This window comes from Plenodomus lingam (genome assembly GCF_022343315.1).
Source record: "Plenodomus lingam strain CAN1 chromosome Unknown contig_19, whole genome shotgun sequence".
In the NCBI taxonomy this organism is placed as follows: Eukaryota; Fungi; Ascomycota; class Dothideomycetes; order Pleosporales; family Leptosphaeriaceae; genus Plenodomus; species Plenodomus lingam.
In genome coordinates, this window is record NW_027093936.1 from 2,217,353 (window position 1) to 2,234,660 (window position 17,308).

A 17,308-nucleotide genomic window follows, 5' to 3' on the forward strand; every position below is an offset into this window, starting at 1 on the left:
AACGTACCCTAGAAACCTTTTTTTGTTCCAGATACACTAGCTTCATGGCCTCAATTAGGAAGTTCTTTTCCAAGCCAGTCTATTCGGTCACTCATTGTATAAGATTGTCGCTTTCACCTCCATCCCACTCGCGTCCCAATGAGGCTTAGCCGAGTCTTCACAATGTCCTATTTTCAAAGTGGTGTCGGACGCTGCTATTTTCGAGAACGCTCATGGGCAGATGAACATTCACTTGGATGTGAATCTACCTTAAGACTGCTCAATGAGTCTGACATTGTGTACCTATAGCGGCTGGGCGTTGCTGAGGCCTGCCAGCATTGTACTTTCACTGTTACCTTACTGCTACCTCACCGCTCCTATAACTTTGTTTGCAAGGCCCTCACAATTCTCTACCCACTGGTCACGTACAGGAAACAACTCACGCTTACTCAACTGGACTGGAGTGACGTAAACGGCCTTCTCACAAACACTCTAGCGTCGTACTGCTCCGTTCCTATTTGCAAATTTACACACCAATTCAATGGAGACTCCTCAACCAAGCACCGCGGACTCTGCGTATCAACATCAAACTCATCCTTCCATTGAGCTCGTCCATTTGTGTCTGTCTGAGCACGCCACATCTCAAACACTGGATGAGGAGGTTCCCATGCATCCTCTACGCGCAGACACCACTGGACCATCAGACGACTTGTTGCATCGCTCACGTAGTTCTACGTTGCAGAAGTCTTCTGGGCTCTCACGTGGATTAACCTCACAAAATACTACACGCCCACTGAATCCTCCAGCATCGCATATCCCGTCAGGAACACAGCGAGTTCAAGGCTCGAACTCGATCCGGGTCGGAATCACTGAGGCCCCATCGAGTCATGGCGAGTCCCAGTCCAGGCTCGCACAAAAGCTGACGCTGGCCCGACGTGTCGAAAAGTTCTGGCTCCATTGGTCCACAGCATATCGTCTGATAATCGCTTATACCGTGCTCGTCAATGGGTGCCTCATCGTCTACATCATGAATCGCCACCGCACTCCTTCGAACCTCCTCATCGCGACATCTACCAATCTGCTTGTTGCAGTCGCCATCCGGCAAGAAGACCTTATCAATGCCATCTTCACATTCTTCGCCAAGACGCCGTCTACCTGGCCACTGGGACTTCGCAAAGTCATAGCAGACGTGCACCACTACGGCGGCTTGCACATTGGCTGTGCGGTATCCGCCTTGTTCTGGTACATTGCCTTTGTCGCCGATAGCACGGTCAAAATTGTCCATCACCAACACTCATCTACCATGACGCCATGGCTTTGGGGATCCATCGTCACCTCGTACGCCTTCATGGTCTGCTTGGTAGCGGTATGTATAACGGCGCATCCACGGCTCCGGGCGAAATTCCACAACACCTTCGAACACACGCACCGCTTCGGCGGATGGCTCGCCCTCGTCGTCCTCTGGATCAACTCGGGCGTTGCCTCCCACGACCCAGCCAACACGACCCGCCTCTACAAGACGGCACCCCTCTGGCTCCTCCTCACCACCACATGCCTCGTCATCCTCCCCTGGCTCCGCATCCGACGCGTCCCCATCACCACCCAACTCGTCAGCGCACGCGAAGTCAAAATCACCTTTCCCTATGCAAACATGCCCTACACCTCGACCGTCAAGTTCTCCCGCTCCCCCCTCGACGAATGGCACGCCTTTGCCACCACTCCCTCCCCAGACACCACCTCAGCCACCATCATCGTCTCCCAGGCCGGCGACTGGACCCGCACCATCATCAACGCACCCCCACCCACCCTCTGGATGCGCAACCCCCCAACCCAAAACTTCCTCGCCCTCACCCCTCTCTTCTCCTCCCTCCTCCTCGTCGCAACAGGCGCTGGCATCGGCCCCGTCCTCTCCCTCCTCACCTCCCCGACCATCCGCCGTATGCGCGACGCAGGCCGACTCGTCAAGGTGCTGTGGACCGTGTACGCGCCCGAGGCCGAGCACTGGCGCTTCGTACAGGATATTATCCGCGCCGTGGACCCGGAACCAGTCATCTATGACTCTCGTCAGGCGCGGCCCGATGTTGCGTTTGAAGCAAAGTATCTGGCTAGCACGCGGGAGATTGAAGCGGTCATGGTGGTGAGCAATCCGGGGGTGACGGCGGCGGTGGTGCGTGGGGTCAAGGCACAGGGTGGGTGTGCTTATGGTGCCGTTTTTGATTCTTGATCGTTCTTGGACATGGTTGTTGAATCCTGGTCGAGGGTGAGAGAGCGGCAGGGACAGGGAGATCTGTCTCTCACTTGGAACACGTTGGAAGGAATTGGACACACGACTACACTTCAACACTTCCCACTACACGTACTCGAGTCCCGTACACATGGCATCAGACTCCAACTACACGGCTAGACTTCAACACGGCCAACTACGTACCGTACACACATTACCACACTACACACCAGCATCATCAGCTTCCCCAACCCACCAAACCCACTTTGCCCCCACACAATGGCGTATCTATTCCCGGCATACCAGGAGCAAACAGGATCTTTTTTTTTTCTTTTTTCTTTTGTATCCTTTTTCTCTCAGGCATTAAATCGGCGCACATGCATAGCGGGCATGAGACGGGATATTCTTTGTATTTCTCGGGGAATTTTCTTTTTATCCTGGGAGCGATGGGAGAGATGGGATAGACAGGATAGGATGGGTAGATTATGATGAACAACGTATACCATGGGCATTGGAACGAATTTCTCTCTTCTTTCTTCTTTCTTCTTTTTTTCATGGACTATGTATACATCTGTGGCTATATCTACATTTACATCTCCACATCCCCGTCTAAGCCAGACCGCATGTCAAAGTCCGCCTGTGCAGCAACGTCCGGTGTCGTTCTATGTAGTTGGTTGGTTACGCTCGTTGAGTACCGATTACATAAACTCTGATCGAATTTCGTCGTAGCTAATGGATGGTATATTATATGATTCACCGATTTACACCCCCGCCGTCTCTATTCATTTTCTCAGTCCCGCTCAGTCCCGCTCAGCTCGGCTCAGCTCAGCAGAACCCATTACATCCCATGACAGGATATTTCATCACTGCAATTATCCCACATTGGGAATGAATAGTGTTTTCGAGCAAGAAAATTCAGAAGAGGTCAAGAGAGGGTGGATGGACTTAGTATAGCCGACGAAAGGGAGTGAGGTACTTTGCATGTGATGAAGTTCTGTGCACAATGATACTAAAAACCCACCAAAATTCGTAAGTGCATGCATATTATTTCTCTTCAAAGGGCATAGCTACCTTTATGACTGTTACATTCACCTCTCCACCCCCCGATTTCACTCTCCACGAACTTCTAACCGCCTTCCAACCGCCTCCCAAGTCTAAGTCTCCAACACACACACCAACAAGCAGCAAATCCCACCTAAAAGCAAAATACCTGGTCCTGCAGTTTACTGACGGGGCCTGCCTTGTCGAAGCCCAAAGCCTCGGTAGCGCCCTTCATCGCCTTGACCATGGGCGGAGGTCCACAGATGAGAATCTTGACGTCTGGGGCCGGGGCCGGAAGCTTCTCCTCGATCAAGTCCTGGGTGACGAAGCCGGTTGCGCCCGTCCAACCTGGGGGCGGGTTGTTGAGCACGTAGTGCACTCTAAACTTGTCGTCCTGGGCGGCGAGGGCGTCGAGTTCGTCCTTTAGCAGAATGTCCTCGGCGTTGACGTTGGCAAAGAGGAGGTCGACTTCTGTGCGGTCGCCAGAGGCGCGGCCGCGCAGAATGGCCTTGATCACTTGGAGCATGGGGGTGATGCCGGTGCCGCCTGCAATCATGCCAAAGCGGCGGACCATGTTGGGGGTGTAGACCATGGCGCCCTTGGGTCCCCGGACTCGCATCTTGTCGCCAATCTTGAGGTTCGCGACATACTTGGAAATGTTACCGGTTGGGTAGGACTTGATGAGGAGGTCGAAATGGCCCTTGTCGTTGTCAGAGGTGGTGGGTGTGTATGATCGGACGGTCGGCTTCTCGTTGCCCTCGATGTGGGCTTCGAGGGAAATGTGTTGGCCGATGGGGAGGCCGAGGACGTCGGTGGGACGGGGGAGTCCGAAGCGGTAGCTGGCTGATGTCAGTGGAAAGGCATGCAGGAGCGTCGAAGAAGACCTACACGGCGGTGTTGTGTGTGAGGACGATCTTCTCCTTGAGAGGGAATTCCCGGAACTCAGTCTTGGAAAGGACGATATTAGCGTCGCCCGACTTCGAGGCAGACTTCTGTGGTACGGCGGCCTTTGACTTTGCTGTTCCTAAGATGTTAGGAGTAGATCCACGTGGGCAGAGCAATGAAGACTTACCATTGCCGCCGCCAAAGAAGATGTATCCGCCCACAATTGCCGCAATAGCAAGAGCCAGAGGCAGCAGACCCCTGCGCCCAATTAGTGTGAATTCTTACATGCTGTTGTACCGTAGGGTGTGAACCTACGATGCTGAAGCCATATTGTCCGCCGTCTCTTTCCCGCGATCAAAAAGCCTCGAGTATGTCAGGAAGCCCGTCAATGGCAGTCTCAAGAGCACAAGAGCACAATGGAACGAAAGAGCGTCAAATCGTGAGGGGTATCAGAACTCTATGGGCTCTCTCTTCGCGGATTTCTCGGGACTCAAGAGCTACAGGCGGTCGGCAGCGATGCGTGGAAAGTGGAAAGTGTTGGACGATTGGCCGGTGATGCGAGGCTTGGCAGGGTCGAGGGGGTCCCCGGGGACTTCGCCGCAATCCACGTGCAAGGTGTGTGCGGAGCCGAGGCTAGCAATGGCAATTCAAGACGAGGTCAAGAGAATGTAGTAGAGGTGATTTTGCATATTGATGTTTTGTCGTTACTTCTACATATGGCATATTCTCTAGGGAGTTATGATTACCATATGAATCTTTGAGCAACAGGTGGTGTTGGAGAAGGATGCATGTAAAAGTAGATGCCATGTCGGGTGTGCACGGACCGGGAGCGCGGCTCTGAAAAGCGCGTCTTGGGGTTCTTTGCGGGGCTGTTTCGCGCTGCATCTCTCTTGATTTTTGCCTAGACTTCCCATCCTCCACCTCACACCTCACACCGCATAGATCACGTTGCTTCCTGTCTGTATGGGTACGCCACGAGGCGTGCTACAGATTGAATAGGCCCCGTGATGAATAGCGACCCGCAACTAAATATTGTCCAGACGATGTCTCCATGTCTAGCCAACATTGTACTTGCGGAAGATGAAGCATTTTGCCGTCATTTCTATGCTCCTCTTGGTGATTAGTTACAATGCCATTGGAGTGGTAGACTGAGTTGGTACATTTGAAATTCCCTGTTGAACCAATGCCTTCTTATCGATACTTTTTGCGTGTCTTGTTGGACTCTGCCGATGGTCATGTGACATGTCGTCTTGTTGCATGTCTCGTGCAAAGTTGCCCGACTTGGCTGGCTCGAAGCGACCATGCAGGTAACATGAGCTGGCAGTGTAATGACAATCACATACAATACGATATTAGACCGATTCAAGGCCAATGGCTCACAGTGTAACATGAACGTTGACTGGCACTGCAATATACACGGCTTACCACACGACATTTGACCGACTGACTGCCAGTGCTTCACAACAGTGCGGTCGGTCATCTTGCGACATGGACTCCAAGTCTGGACTCTGCAGCCAAACTTGTCCACAATGTAGGGCATGTAATTATCGCAACCTGTCATCGGTCGGCTAAGTAGTGTACCTATGTACCACAAACGTCTAGTCCTTTGGCCGAGGGTGTTTCAAGGAGAGTGTCAGGGTGATATGAAGAGGATCGTGTTGACCCCAGTAGGTTGAGTAAGCGCCGAGACGGTAGGCCAGGGATGTCGAGTACGTACTGTAAGTACACACCTACCGGCACCCTACCTTGCCCATCACCAAGCTTTGGATGAACAAGAAGACCAAAAGAGTAATGTGGGGTTTCGAGGGTTGGACGAACAGGGCAGGGCTCCTCTTTATCGCAAGGTATGAGAAACTAGGCCTGCTTGATTGGAAGCGTGTAAACACAGGCAGGGCAGATCTATCGTGTTGCGCGGGCACTGCGTGTCTCAACGGCTGCAGTTGGACCGTGAGATCGGTGGTGTCGTGTTTCACCACTGCGGCGAGATCGAAACAAGGGCAAGAGCGAGCCGAGGCCAATGTGGGGCATGGGGGAAAGACAATGCCATTGACACAGGAGCCGACTGATGCAAAAGGCAGAGTATGCTGCTATGTACCGTACAACAGCTACCGAACGTACAGTACCTATGTCAGACCGTCAGAGGCTGTGTTGTTTATCGCCACTCGTACAATGCACGTACTAACAAAGTAGGGGCGAGGTGGGTGATCACGTGCAGTGGGACCAGCCACTAGGGCGGCGCTGTTTGCGTAGGCCTTGGACAGGCTAGGAATAGAAACACGAGCGGGCAGCAAAAGGGCCGAAGGAAAGCAGGAAAGCGTGGGACGAGCTACACTTGTTGGACTGACAGCGACAGGCTGACAGACGGACAGTGTGGACAGTCAAACAAAGCCTTCCGGGTGGGCCTGGACATGAGAGCTTGAGAATGGTATGAGGAAGAGGACGGGAGTGGAAAAAAAGAATGCGTGTGGGAGGATGAAGGGTCACAGAATGGGAAGGGAGGGCAAAGGCAATAGAGTAGACTAGACGACTAGGTACTAGGTACGGCAGGCTGCTGGGACGGATAAGGTACCGTACTCTATAGTACTCTTACAGTCGACGGGTACTGTATCCTAGGCCTTGGCTGCATTCGCATGTTTGGCAGTCGAGGGGAAAGACCAGGTTTTGCCGTGGGGCCAGTCTGCCAGAGAAGGAGGAAGGCGCCGAACTGCGTCGTATTGTATTGTATTGTATTGTCGCTGCTGTTTTCGATCCAAGGGCAGGCGCAGCGGCAGGCCTACGACGCTGACTACTACTGTTTTGGGTTGGTTGCAGCAACCACCAACACCACCACCACCACAACAACAACAACAACAACAACAACAACAACCATCTCGCATCATGTACATCCCAGCCTTTCTGACGCGCAGAATCACAGAGAGGAGAGCGAGAGCAACAGTTCCCAATAAAGGGGCAAAGACGCAAGGCTGGTAAGATCAAAGACGTGGGAAGCTTTCCTATGCTTGTTGCCCCCGCTCAGGCTGACTGTGGTGTGGGTGGCCGTGGGTGGCCCATGCCCGTGCTGTGTCGCAAAAAAAAACCTGCAAGAGAGGCCGGCCGTTGAGGTGCAATAGGGTTGGACGATGGTCATCATCCGAATATGGGCTATTGTACCTAGGGCCATGTGCACAGGATTGTATCAACATGGAAATGCACATGTGTACAGTACATGCACAGTACATGGCGGTAGGTACTAGGTAAGGGTATGGTAGGTCAGTTCGCTAGGTGGTAGAGAGGAGGCATCGCATTGCACCCGTACCTTGCCTTGTTGAGGCTAAGAAGTGGGCGGCGGACGTCATCAATAGCTGCCAGCCCCCAGCAGTCCGTTGCCCCTAGAGACTTTTCGTGCCGGCCTACGACTGTTAGTTGGCTGAGTAGAGTTGCAGTGAGCAGTCCTGGTCCAGTTTCCAGTTTGCAGTTTGCAGTTTGCAGTTTGCAGCCGTTGGACCCCCTCTTCACTCGTGTTACCACTGTCTCTAGCTACAGGTACCTTGTTTGTCCTGTCCTAACTACCCTGTTGCTTTACTCTGGTCCTCCAATTCCTCCCTCCCTCCCTCCTCCCTCCCTCTCTCCCTCTCTCCCTCTCTCCCTCTCTCCCACGCAGCCTGCAGCAGTCGCAGCCTGTCAGCCATCCATCCATCCATCCAACCCCCCACCCCCAGCCTATCCTGTCGCACCAGCCGTCCTACCCGGCCCATTCACACGCCCTTCATCCTTCAACCAGCCTGCACGCCTGCTGACTTCCTTTCCCTCCACACCCCGTCTCCTCTCCACGCCTCTTGCACTGCACCCGTCCTCGTTTCCTCCATCCCCTTGGGAATTTGCTGGTCCCGCCTGCTGCCTGCCCGTCTCTCGCTTTTGTTTTCCATCGCAGAGAACCGAGTTGCATTGGCCTGCGTGCGTCCCACTTTCGCTCCGTCGCCGCATCCCACCACAGCCCTATCAATCGCTTTCCGCAATCGCTTAGCTGCAACACCCACCATTGCCATTGTCGGCCTCAACACTCCCCCCAACAGCCCGGCGCGCCGCCAGACCACCCCAGCTGCCTTTTGCACACGCTTGTCTGCCCTTCGCTCTTTCCCCGTCTGCAGCCTGCTCTGCGACTGCGACAGCTGATTGACCCACACACCCTCGTCGCAATTCGCAATGGCCTACCAGCAGCCACATGCACAGTGGGATCCCACTGGCAATGGCTCGCACATGGACCCTACCACCGACGACTTCCCACCACCGCCTCCAGCGCATCGTCTGCCCGTGAACATGCAAAGCCAACGCCAGCACCCAGACCCAAACAACTATTCTGACTACTCCACCCCCGGTCTCCCACCTGTCTCAGACCATGCAGCCGACGGCATCGCCAGTCCAGACCGTCGACCCATAGGCGTACCAGAGCGCAGCCAAAACTCGACGCCTTTCAGTGACCACAATGCCTACGACCAGCCCATGTTGCCACGAACACTGCACTCGCAGCAGTCTAACGGATCAGGCGCACCGCTCGCAGCAGGTACCGCGGGCTTGTACTCGAGTAGCAGCTCCATGCACAGCATGCCAGTATCGCCGCCGCACCGCATACCCTACTCCGACACGCCCTACACGCGCTACTCGTCGTCTGCACAGAACCTCGCCCCGCAAATGGGCATGATCAACCCCAACGACGTAGCCGATGACGACGACTGGGGCATGGGCCCTGAACCGCTTCACTCGACATCGAACAAACGCCGCTCCTTTGCACCCTTTGCTGCCCCGAGAGGGGCTTCGCGAGGAACTTCGCAAGACGGCAGCAGTGGATCCCCAGGCTCGTCGATCAACAGCGGCGTCGTGGGCGCAGGCGCAGCGGGAGCGGCTGCTGGCACGGCTGCCTACGCGGCAACGAGAGATGGCAATGCCAAGTACGACGTTGTGCCCATGGTCAATGGAAGCCAAGAACTCATGGCGGAGAAGTCGAGTTGGAAAGTAGAAGATGACAAGAGAAAACGCAAGAAGCGAATGTGGATCGCCATTGCCATCATCACCGTCATTCTGCTGGCCGCCATTCTCGGTGGTGTGCTGGGTGCGATGCTCAAGAACAATGGCGGTGGTCACAGCGATCGCAACTCAAGTGGTGTATCGGCTGGAGACATTGTCAAGGACAACAAGGACGATCTCGGCAAGAACTCTGCCGAGATCCAGGCGCTGATGAACAACCCAGACCTGCACAAGGTCTTCCCTGGCATGGACTACACACCACTCAACGTACAGTACCCCGATTGCCTCAAGGTTGGGCCGTCGCAAAACAACATTACGCGAGACATGGCCGTCATGTCGCAACTAACCAACGCCGTCCGCCTGTACGGAACCGACTGCAACCAGACGCAGATGGTCATTCACGCCATCGATCGGCTGGAGATCAAGGACACGATGAAGATCTGGCTGGGCGTTTGGCTCGACAGCAACGACACCACCACAGAGCGACAAATTTCCCAGACCTGGACCATTCTCGATGACTATGGCTGCGACTACTTCAAGGGCATCATCATCGGTAATGAGGTGCTCTACCGCAAGGATCTTACCCCGACCGAGCTCATCGGCCACATTACCGATTTCCGCCAAAACATTACAGACCACAAATGCAAGCTTCCCGTCGCCATGGCCGATCTCGGTGACAACTGGACGGCCGACATGGCCACCAAGGTCGACTACGTCATGTCCAACGTACATCCCTTTTTCGCGGGTGTCGATGTGAGCCAAGCAGCGGGCTGGACTTGGAGTTTCTGGCAAAACAACGATGTCGCTCTCACAGCAAGCAACCAAAACATCAAGCAGGTCATTGCCGAAGTTGGCTGGCCGTCTGAAGGGGGAACCAACTGTGGTGGTGCCGAGACGTGTACTGGGGGCTCTGTCGCCGGAATCGATGAGATGAACCGATTTATGGAGGACTGGATCTGTCCTAGCATGAAGAACGAGACCGAGTACTTTTGGTAAGCCGAGTCCTGTCTAGCCGAGTCCCGTCTCCCCTTGCCACCAAGTTTCCATGCTGACCAAGCCACAGGTTCTCTGCTTTTGACGAGCCTTGGAAGATCAGATACAATACAGCAGGCAAGAATTGGGAAGACAAATGGGGCCTCATGGACATTGACCGCAACCTCAAGCCTGGTCTCAAGATCCCGAAATGTGAAGGACAGACGCTGAAGAATTTCTAATTGCTTCAATTTTTTTGGCACGTCCGTTGGAGGCATGACGGGGCCCCTTTTCTCTCCCAGCATTTGATTCGGAACAGCAACGATACACTGCATGGCGGCACGGCGTTATCCTACCTTCCTTATTTCTTTTTGTCTTCTTTTTCGGCATCTTGGCGCGCTTCTCCATGCGCAACATTTCGATCTTTGGAAGCCATGTGTGTGTGTTTGTGTGGGGAAGGGGTTCTTTTCTGGGACTTGTTCCTCTTGTTCATTTGGCGTGGACACGGGATTTTCTTTCTTTCGGCAGGCCATTTCTGGCCTCGTATTTGGGGCGGGAGGATGGAGTGGAATGTGTGGGGTCTGGGCTCTGTGTGCGTATACATGTGTGTGCGCGCATAAGTGATTTGTCTTGAGGCCGTCTACACGACTCGGCTCGGCGCGTATGGTGCGGAACGATACGGGCACGGTATAGGGCGATTTTGTATATATATCTATCTATGTATACTCTGGGGCCATGGACGACGAGGGGGGAGGGCATGGAACATCGATCTGGATCCTCGCTCAAGTCGTTGTTTTTTCCATCTGGGCCTGCCAGCTTCCTCGCTGCTGTATAGTTTGATTGGACGGAGGGATTTTTTTCTGGCTTTGTACATAGGCGAAGATGGGGGGACTGGGATATGGGGTATGGGGGAAGGACGGCCAAATGGCAGTATGGAATATGTATATGAAATGGCAGATATTCTTGTTTCTTTTTGGATTGTTTTTTTATAGGGGTTTGGGTGGGGTGGAGGTGGACATGGATGTGGAGATTGGGATGGAGATTGGAATGGAGATTGGAATGGAGCGTGTTGGTGATGGAAAGGGTGGTATATGTATATTCAGGAAGAAGGAAGATTAAAGGACTGGTGACTGGTGTGTTGAGGTAGAAATGAGTGAGATATATTTTGCATCTTCAAGATAATCCCTGGTGTCATAGTTTCACAACATCACTCGACGCGATTGTATAGTCACAGGGGACGGTTGAAAGATGGTGGCTAGTGGCTGGTGGCATGGTACTGATGGTGCGGGGAGTTGTACAGAGAAGGATGGTGGGTATTTATGATATATACAGTGGATAATAGAAATGTATTGTTTGATTATACAAGTTGTTGTATTAAAATAAGCTAGTTTAACTTCCACTAACATTACCGGTATGAGTAGTCTGATTAACCACTCACAAACAATCAATCCCTTTATACCCATTTTTCTCTCTCACCGTTCAATCAAGCAGATCCCTTAGGGAGTCGTAACCAACCCTCCAACCCCATCACCCTCTCTCCTCCCCATCAGCCCACCCCAAACCAAGGAGATTTCTTTCTCACGCTCACCTCGGCTGCGGATGCACACCCCCCTATCCTCCCCCATCACGCCAACATCTCCCCTTCGCTCCCAGACCAAGAGGCCCAACTCGGAGTAAGCATCCTATTTGCGATCGCGCCTATGGGGAGGCGGAGCGGGACCGTGTGCGTCTGCCCTGCTGACGTAGCTAGAAAAGGCAAAGTTGGGAATTTTACCTACTTGGGCTGGGAGATGGTTAGTGCTGATGGTTGAGCCGAGGAAGATTTCCGGTTCGAGAGGGTTTGGGCGGGTTTGGTTGGGTGGTTGGGGAGGGGGGTTGGGAAGTTGTGGTAGGTATTGTATGTTGGCATCTAGGGTGGATGTTGCGGATTTGGGAGTATTTGGTCCCCTTGGGGTACCAGTACGGTACCGTACCTGCCTACCTCGACGCTTGTCAAGACGCGCCGGCGGAAGTGAGTCGGAGGACGGATTGCAACGGCCCGAAACACAACTCATGACATGGAATTCTCGGGCGTTGGATTTTGCATTGGCGGTGAAAAAGACGGTCGGTATCTACGTAACCTAGATCCACTTTGCAGTCTACAAGTATCGTGGTAATTCCGGCACGTTCTCTTCACCACGCCAGCTACGCATTGTACAATAGGTGTGGGACCCTCCTCTAGAAACAGGCCGAAATTCCTGGTTGACATGATAATTATAGCATCCAGTAGCCTCATTGGCCATTGCTATATTCTTCTGGTTAGGGAGGACGGTGAGTTGGAGAGTCTCCATGTGTACTAGAAGAGGGTGCATTGGTGTAACTAAGGGGTGGGTAAGATCACTTGTTGCCTTGTTATATTGGATGTATCCAAGGCGCCCATGCCGGTAGCGGATGTGGCAGAATCCAGTATACCCAGATCCTGTATAGACTTGCAAACGGGATCAAGGTGCTACAGTATGGTAGTTGTAGATATTAAAGCCTCTTGAGATCCTCAACCTCAAATCAATCAATCAATCATTACAACCAATACTCGCATTCTCCATCCATCTTCACAGTCCCTTACAACCACACATCCTCTCCTTTCCAACCCACCCTAATCCTCAACCCAGCCCCTCTTACAAGTAAGTGATCCCCTGGCATTCCGCCGCCACGTCGTCTCCCCGCCGGCAATCCCCCTGCATGCTATTGTAGGACGGGATGATTGGTGGGTTTTTCCATTCGTAATCCGGCTAACGCAAGCTTTGTATAGGGAAGCGAACTGCGATATTACTAGTTATCTCGGCTAGTTTGAGGATCACGTTACTTGTCTTGTGCTATGAAAATAGCCAGGATGTAGCAGTGGCAAATCACATGATACTCAAACTACCCGAGCGCATGAGTAGCAGTGATGCGGATAATGCGGGATGGTACAACTTGAAGAGGGTGATTGTCGAGGGAAAGAACTCTAACGGAGGACCAAAGACTAAGAACTTTGGCACCAGGCTCAGTAGCTTCACCTGCAAGATTAAGAAGCCTGGCAAGAAAGAGGGTGCTGCGGATGCGGGAGCGGCGCGTGGTTAGTCGTTGTGATGGGTGAGATGGTGTTTGTGGATTGATACATCGCATTCTTTGCGCAGTTAATATGTAATGTTAATGTCTGCTCTAAACGATGTCTTGGTTGCGTGATATCGTGAGACCGTGACGGGGCAGCTTGAACATTGTAAAGATGATGATTGTCTTAGCTTGAAGTTTACGAGAGGAGGAGAAATAACTTAAGGAGAATGCGATGTCATGCAAGCACAAACCCTACCACGACGATAAGTCCTGTACAGGACAACCATCGGCAAATCACATCACCATCTCACCAGCGGTAGAACCGATCCAGGCCGATTGGAATCGCCCTCCGTCTGACAACACCGAGGCTGCTTACCCCTATGCCATGATCGAAAGCCCACCAGTCAGATTCTTGGCTCCACCACCCTTCAAAACCGGCAAGTGGTAGCGCCAGGTACGGCAAGGCTGTGTGAACCAATCGAAGAAAAATAAGCAGTTGCTGAAAGGCGGAGCAATGCTTGATATCGAAATGAGGAGCGTCTAGCAGGCCCAGAGATAGCAACAGATCTCTACCGTCAAAGAAATTTAAAGAAATTTAAAGAAATTTCTAGACGGACACTGGGCAGCATTTCGCGGTGAGATATCGCTACGTTATTGGGGGATGATCATGTCATCGGGGAGTGATCATGGCTGCGACGAGATAGGATTTGAGATTTTGCCGCGTCGGAGCGAAATGAGGTGGTGAGCTGCTTGCTTACTTCTCGGATTGGTCTGGTGTCTGGGCATACCTAACTCCCGATGGTGTAAATTAGGTTGGCAAATAGGTTCGGGGTTACCCAGCGATGGGTTTGGGTTGTTAGGGGTAGCGTTATAATTTTGTACAATAACCTCGGTACTAAACCATCGCTAGCGCCAAATTCTTGGGTTGAGTGCAGGTTGGGTATGGGTTGTCACGTGACATGTCCCAACCCGTACCCATCTCTAGCGTCGGCGAAAAATTGGGATATTTGCAATCTCTACTCTCAATTACTTCGATGTTCAGCGTGGTGGCATGTTATATGACCATGGGTTTAGCGTCAGGCGACTTAGGCTTTACTCCAAGTGGTTAGAATATCCCTGTAGGTTTAAGTCCACGTTATAGTAGTAAATTTTTATAGTTATATAAACTAGCCTATAGTTAAGTATAAATTAGGGTAATTTAAGTAAGTAAACGTAGTTTTTATTACTATCTTTTTTAAACGTGTTCTAAACCTATTCTTAATAATATATAGGCGTTCCTAAATACTATACTAGAGTTTAGTATAGTAGTACTAGATAATATATCTAAACTAGATAGTAATATTAGAGATAAATTTAGGTAACTATATAAAGTGCTAGAGGAGGATAGTAGTAGTAGTATTAAGGAAGTAAGTAAAAGTAAATAGAACAAGTTTAGAATAGGTTAGTAACATATTATAGGGGCATAATATATACCTTACTTGTAGTAATAGTTAAAGACTACTACTTACACTAGTAATTATTAAGTATATAGCTATTCTCCTAGTATACCCTTAATTATATAGCTAAGGGTATAGGTATATAATACTAGTTTAGTAATATAAAGATAGCTCTTACCTAATAAGAGAAGAGGTGCTTATATAGGCTATATAGGTAACACGTTAAGAATATATTCTTAAATTATTCTAATTCTAGCAGGTATAATACTCCTGCTAGTCTATCTATCTTAATAGGCCTATAACTTTACTATTCTTTAATAGCTAGCTAGCAAGCTAGTATAAATACTAATACTCTAGGGTAAAAGCGTGTAAGTATCTTAAGAACATGTTATAAACGTGTTCTTATTATATTATTAATAACGTATTATATAATTAGATCTAAACCTTAAAAAGTATAGTACCTAAGAAAATTCTATAAAGAGAACTACAAATAAGAAGCTATTATTATAGCCTTATTAAGCGCTTCTCTTTAAGGATTTATAAGGACTACTAGGTATCTTATTATCCTATAATAAGGACTATAGTAAATTAGGTAGGGAGTAAAACTTAAATATATTTAAAATATATTAATAATAAGTTAGTAAATTGTAGAATAGGCTTAACTATATATTAGCTATTAGAACTATAGCCTAATATCTACTACTAGGAAAAAATATTATTTTAGTTAGGTACTACTAGAGGTAGACTCTATATATCTATAAGGTCTTCTAACTAGGGAGATATTAAATCTTTCTAGTAGTCCTGCTTTATATTCTATAGTTAAGCTATAGTTAAGCTAGATAAAGAAGTGTGGTAGGCATATTGCAACCTATTCCTAACACGTTCCTAACATGTTCTAGGCGTTAATTATCTATAAGGGCAAGGATCTCTATTTAAAATCCTATATAAAGTTACCTTCTAAGTAATTATACTAATAGATATAGTAGTAATACCTTTTTTTGCTATTATTTCTTTTAGTATATATATATATATACCTCCTCCTCCCTTAACACTATTTAATAGTAATATTAAGGAAGTAGTAAAGGTGTTATAGCCTATACTTACTCTATAGCTTATATAATATAAGTTATTTGCAACCTGTTATAAATATATTCCTAACTTATTATAGCCTAGTTCCTAAACTTAACCTAGCTCTAAACCTATCTCTAACTTAAAGGTTTCTATTCTATTAAAGAAATATATATTAGCTTTATAAATAAAGATAAAATCTTACGTATTATAAAGTGTAAAAAGCTTCTATAGTTCCTATTTAAGAGTAGCCTTAGAGGAGTACACTATAAGTAAAGGATAAAGCATTAGGATCCTAAAACTATACGTGGTGTAAGAGAATAGGTTTAGAACATATTACTAACACGTTACTATAGGCGTATATATAGCAAATCTTTATATTAAGCTTAGGTAACTTAATTATTTACCTTTTTAAAGAGTAGGTATTAATTCTATTAGATTAAGATATATTCTAGATAGATATGTTATATAAGAGGTTATATAGGGTATAAGTAGAGATTCTAATAGTAATCTTCTACCTATAAGAAAAGAAGTATATATATTAAGAATAGGTTTATAACACGTTTCTAATATATTATAGTTATTATACTTAGCTAAATTATTATAGATAAGGATATAACTAAGATATATTAAGTTACTATTACTAACTTCTTTTAGAAGTGTAAAGCACTTATAAAAAGATAAGTGTTATAAAGGTATATTTACTTATAGGGATTCTATAGGACTACTATTAATATATATAACAAGTAGATAATAGGCAAGTTTTATAGCACACTATAATATATTTATAACATGTTTCTAACTTATTTCTAGGACTTAGGCGCTATCTCTAGTTAATTAATCCCTATAAGCGTAACTAGCGCTAGCAACTTTAATCTTGTATAAGATTTTGTTAAGTATATCTATAAAGAAGTATTTATAAAGTATATAAAAGAGAGCTAGATAATACTACCTCTTTACGTCTAAGTGAATTACTATAGGCATTAATAGTAAAGGAATACTTTTAGCTTACTAACCTCCTCTTACGTAAGTAAACATATTCTAAACCTATTCTAAACGTGTTCCTAACTTATTCTTATATAATTAGAACACAAACCCTCTAAAGATACCTAAAACTAGGTAATCTATAAGAAAAACCTAGTAATTGCTACTAGGATTATGTAATACTATAGTAAAATATTAAAAGAGGTATAGGAAAAACTAGAATCTTATTTAAATATAGCTAAGCAAGCAGGCTAGAAAGGATATAAAACTAGTAAGTATATAAGTATTCTTAAGGCTACTTAGAAGTAAGTTTATAACCTATTCTTAACCTATTAGAATTATATAAGTAATATTATATAGTGTATACTAGATAGATCTATAGGATATAAAAGAGTTTAAAGCCTAGAGTAAGTTTAGAATACGCTATAACTATAGAACTCCTAATAGGCTTAAGTAAAGGTACCTTAAAAAGCTTTAGAGGGGAGAAAGTAAGTCTTACGCTAGTATTATATATATTTGCTAATTAAAATATATTTAGAATATATTTAGAACACGTCCTATAATAATAATAATACTTTAGATAATAATAAAGTAAGTCTTGCTATATTTAACTTAACTAGATATATCTTAGTCCTAATAAGAAATA

At 48.1% G+C, this 17,308-nt stretch overlaps 7 protein-coding genes across 7 annotated transcripts; 4 read left to right on the plus strand and 3 right to left on the minus strand.

Moving 5' to 3' along the window:
- Positions 1–520: 520 nt before the first annotated feature.
- Positions 521–2,203, plus strand: IAQ61_004798 (uncharacterized protein; the record flags this gene model as incomplete). The annotated part of the gene is made up of 1 exon (XM_003839403.1): positions 521–2,203. One exon carries the CDS (start codon positions 521–523, stop codon positions 2,201–2,203), a length of 1,683 nt encoding a protein of 560 aa, XP_003839451.1.
- Positions 2,204–3,128: 925 nt separating this feature from the next.
- On the minus strand, positions 3,129–4,458 carry CBR1 (NADH-cytochrome b5 reductase; the record flags this gene model as incomplete). Its single annotated transcript, XM_066096501.1, has 6 exons — positions 3,129–3,212; positions 3,275–3,282; positions 3,431–4,083; positions 4,133–4,262; positions 4,317–4,387; positions 4,445–4,458. The coding sequence occupies 6 exons, from the start codon at positions 4,456–4,458 to the stop codon at positions 3,129–3,131; spliced, it is 960 nt and encodes a 319-aa protein (XP_065953819.1).
- A 1,570-nt stretch (positions 4,459–6,028) lies between these two features.
- On the minus strand, positions 6,029–6,539 carry IAQ61_004800 (uncharacterized protein; the record flags this gene model as incomplete). Its single annotated transcript, XM_066096502.1, has 3 exons — positions 6,029–6,252; positions 6,309–6,391; positions 6,475–6,539. The coding sequence occupies 3 exons, from the start codon at positions 6,537–6,539 to the stop codon at positions 6,029–6,031; spliced, it is 372 nt and encodes a 123-aa protein (XP_065953820.1).
- A 1,342-nt stretch (positions 6,540–7,881) lies between these two features.
- IAQ61_004801 (uncharacterized protein) lies at positions 7,882–8,154 on the minus strand (the record flags this gene model as incomplete). Its single annotated transcript, XM_066096503.1, has 1 exon — positions 7,882–8,154. One exon carries the CDS (start codon positions 8,152–8,154, stop codon positions 7,882–7,884), a length of 273 nt encoding a protein of 90 aa, XP_065953821.1.
- A 157-nt stretch (positions 8,155–8,311) lies between these two features.
- Positions 8,312–10,344, plus strand: IAQ61_004802 (uncharacterized protein; the record flags this gene model as incomplete). The annotated part of the gene is made up of 2 exons (XM_003839407.2): positions 8,312–10,122; positions 10,194–10,344. 2 exons carry the CDS (start codon positions 8,312–8,314, stop codon positions 10,342–10,344), a joined length of 1,962 nt encoding a protein of 653 aa, XP_003839455.2.
- A 2,647-nt stretch (positions 10,345–12,991) lies between these two features.
- Positions 12,992–13,201, plus strand: IAQ61_004803 (uncharacterized protein; the record flags this gene model as incomplete). The annotated part of the gene is made up of 1 exon (XM_066096504.1): positions 12,992–13,201. The coding sequence occupies one exon, from the start codon at positions 12,992–12,994 to the stop codon at positions 13,199–13,201; it is 210 nt and encodes a 69-aa protein (XP_065953822.1).
- Positions 13,202–13,406: 205 nt separating this feature from the next.
- IAQ61_004804 (uncharacterized protein) lies at positions 13,407–13,622 on the plus strand (the record flags this gene model as incomplete). The annotated part of the gene is made up of 1 exon (XM_003839411.2): positions 13,407–13,622. One exon carries the CDS (start codon positions 13,407–13,409, stop codon positions 13,620–13,622), a length of 216 nt encoding a protein of 71 aa, XP_003839459.2.
- Positions 13,623–17,308: the final 3,686 nt, after the last annotated feature.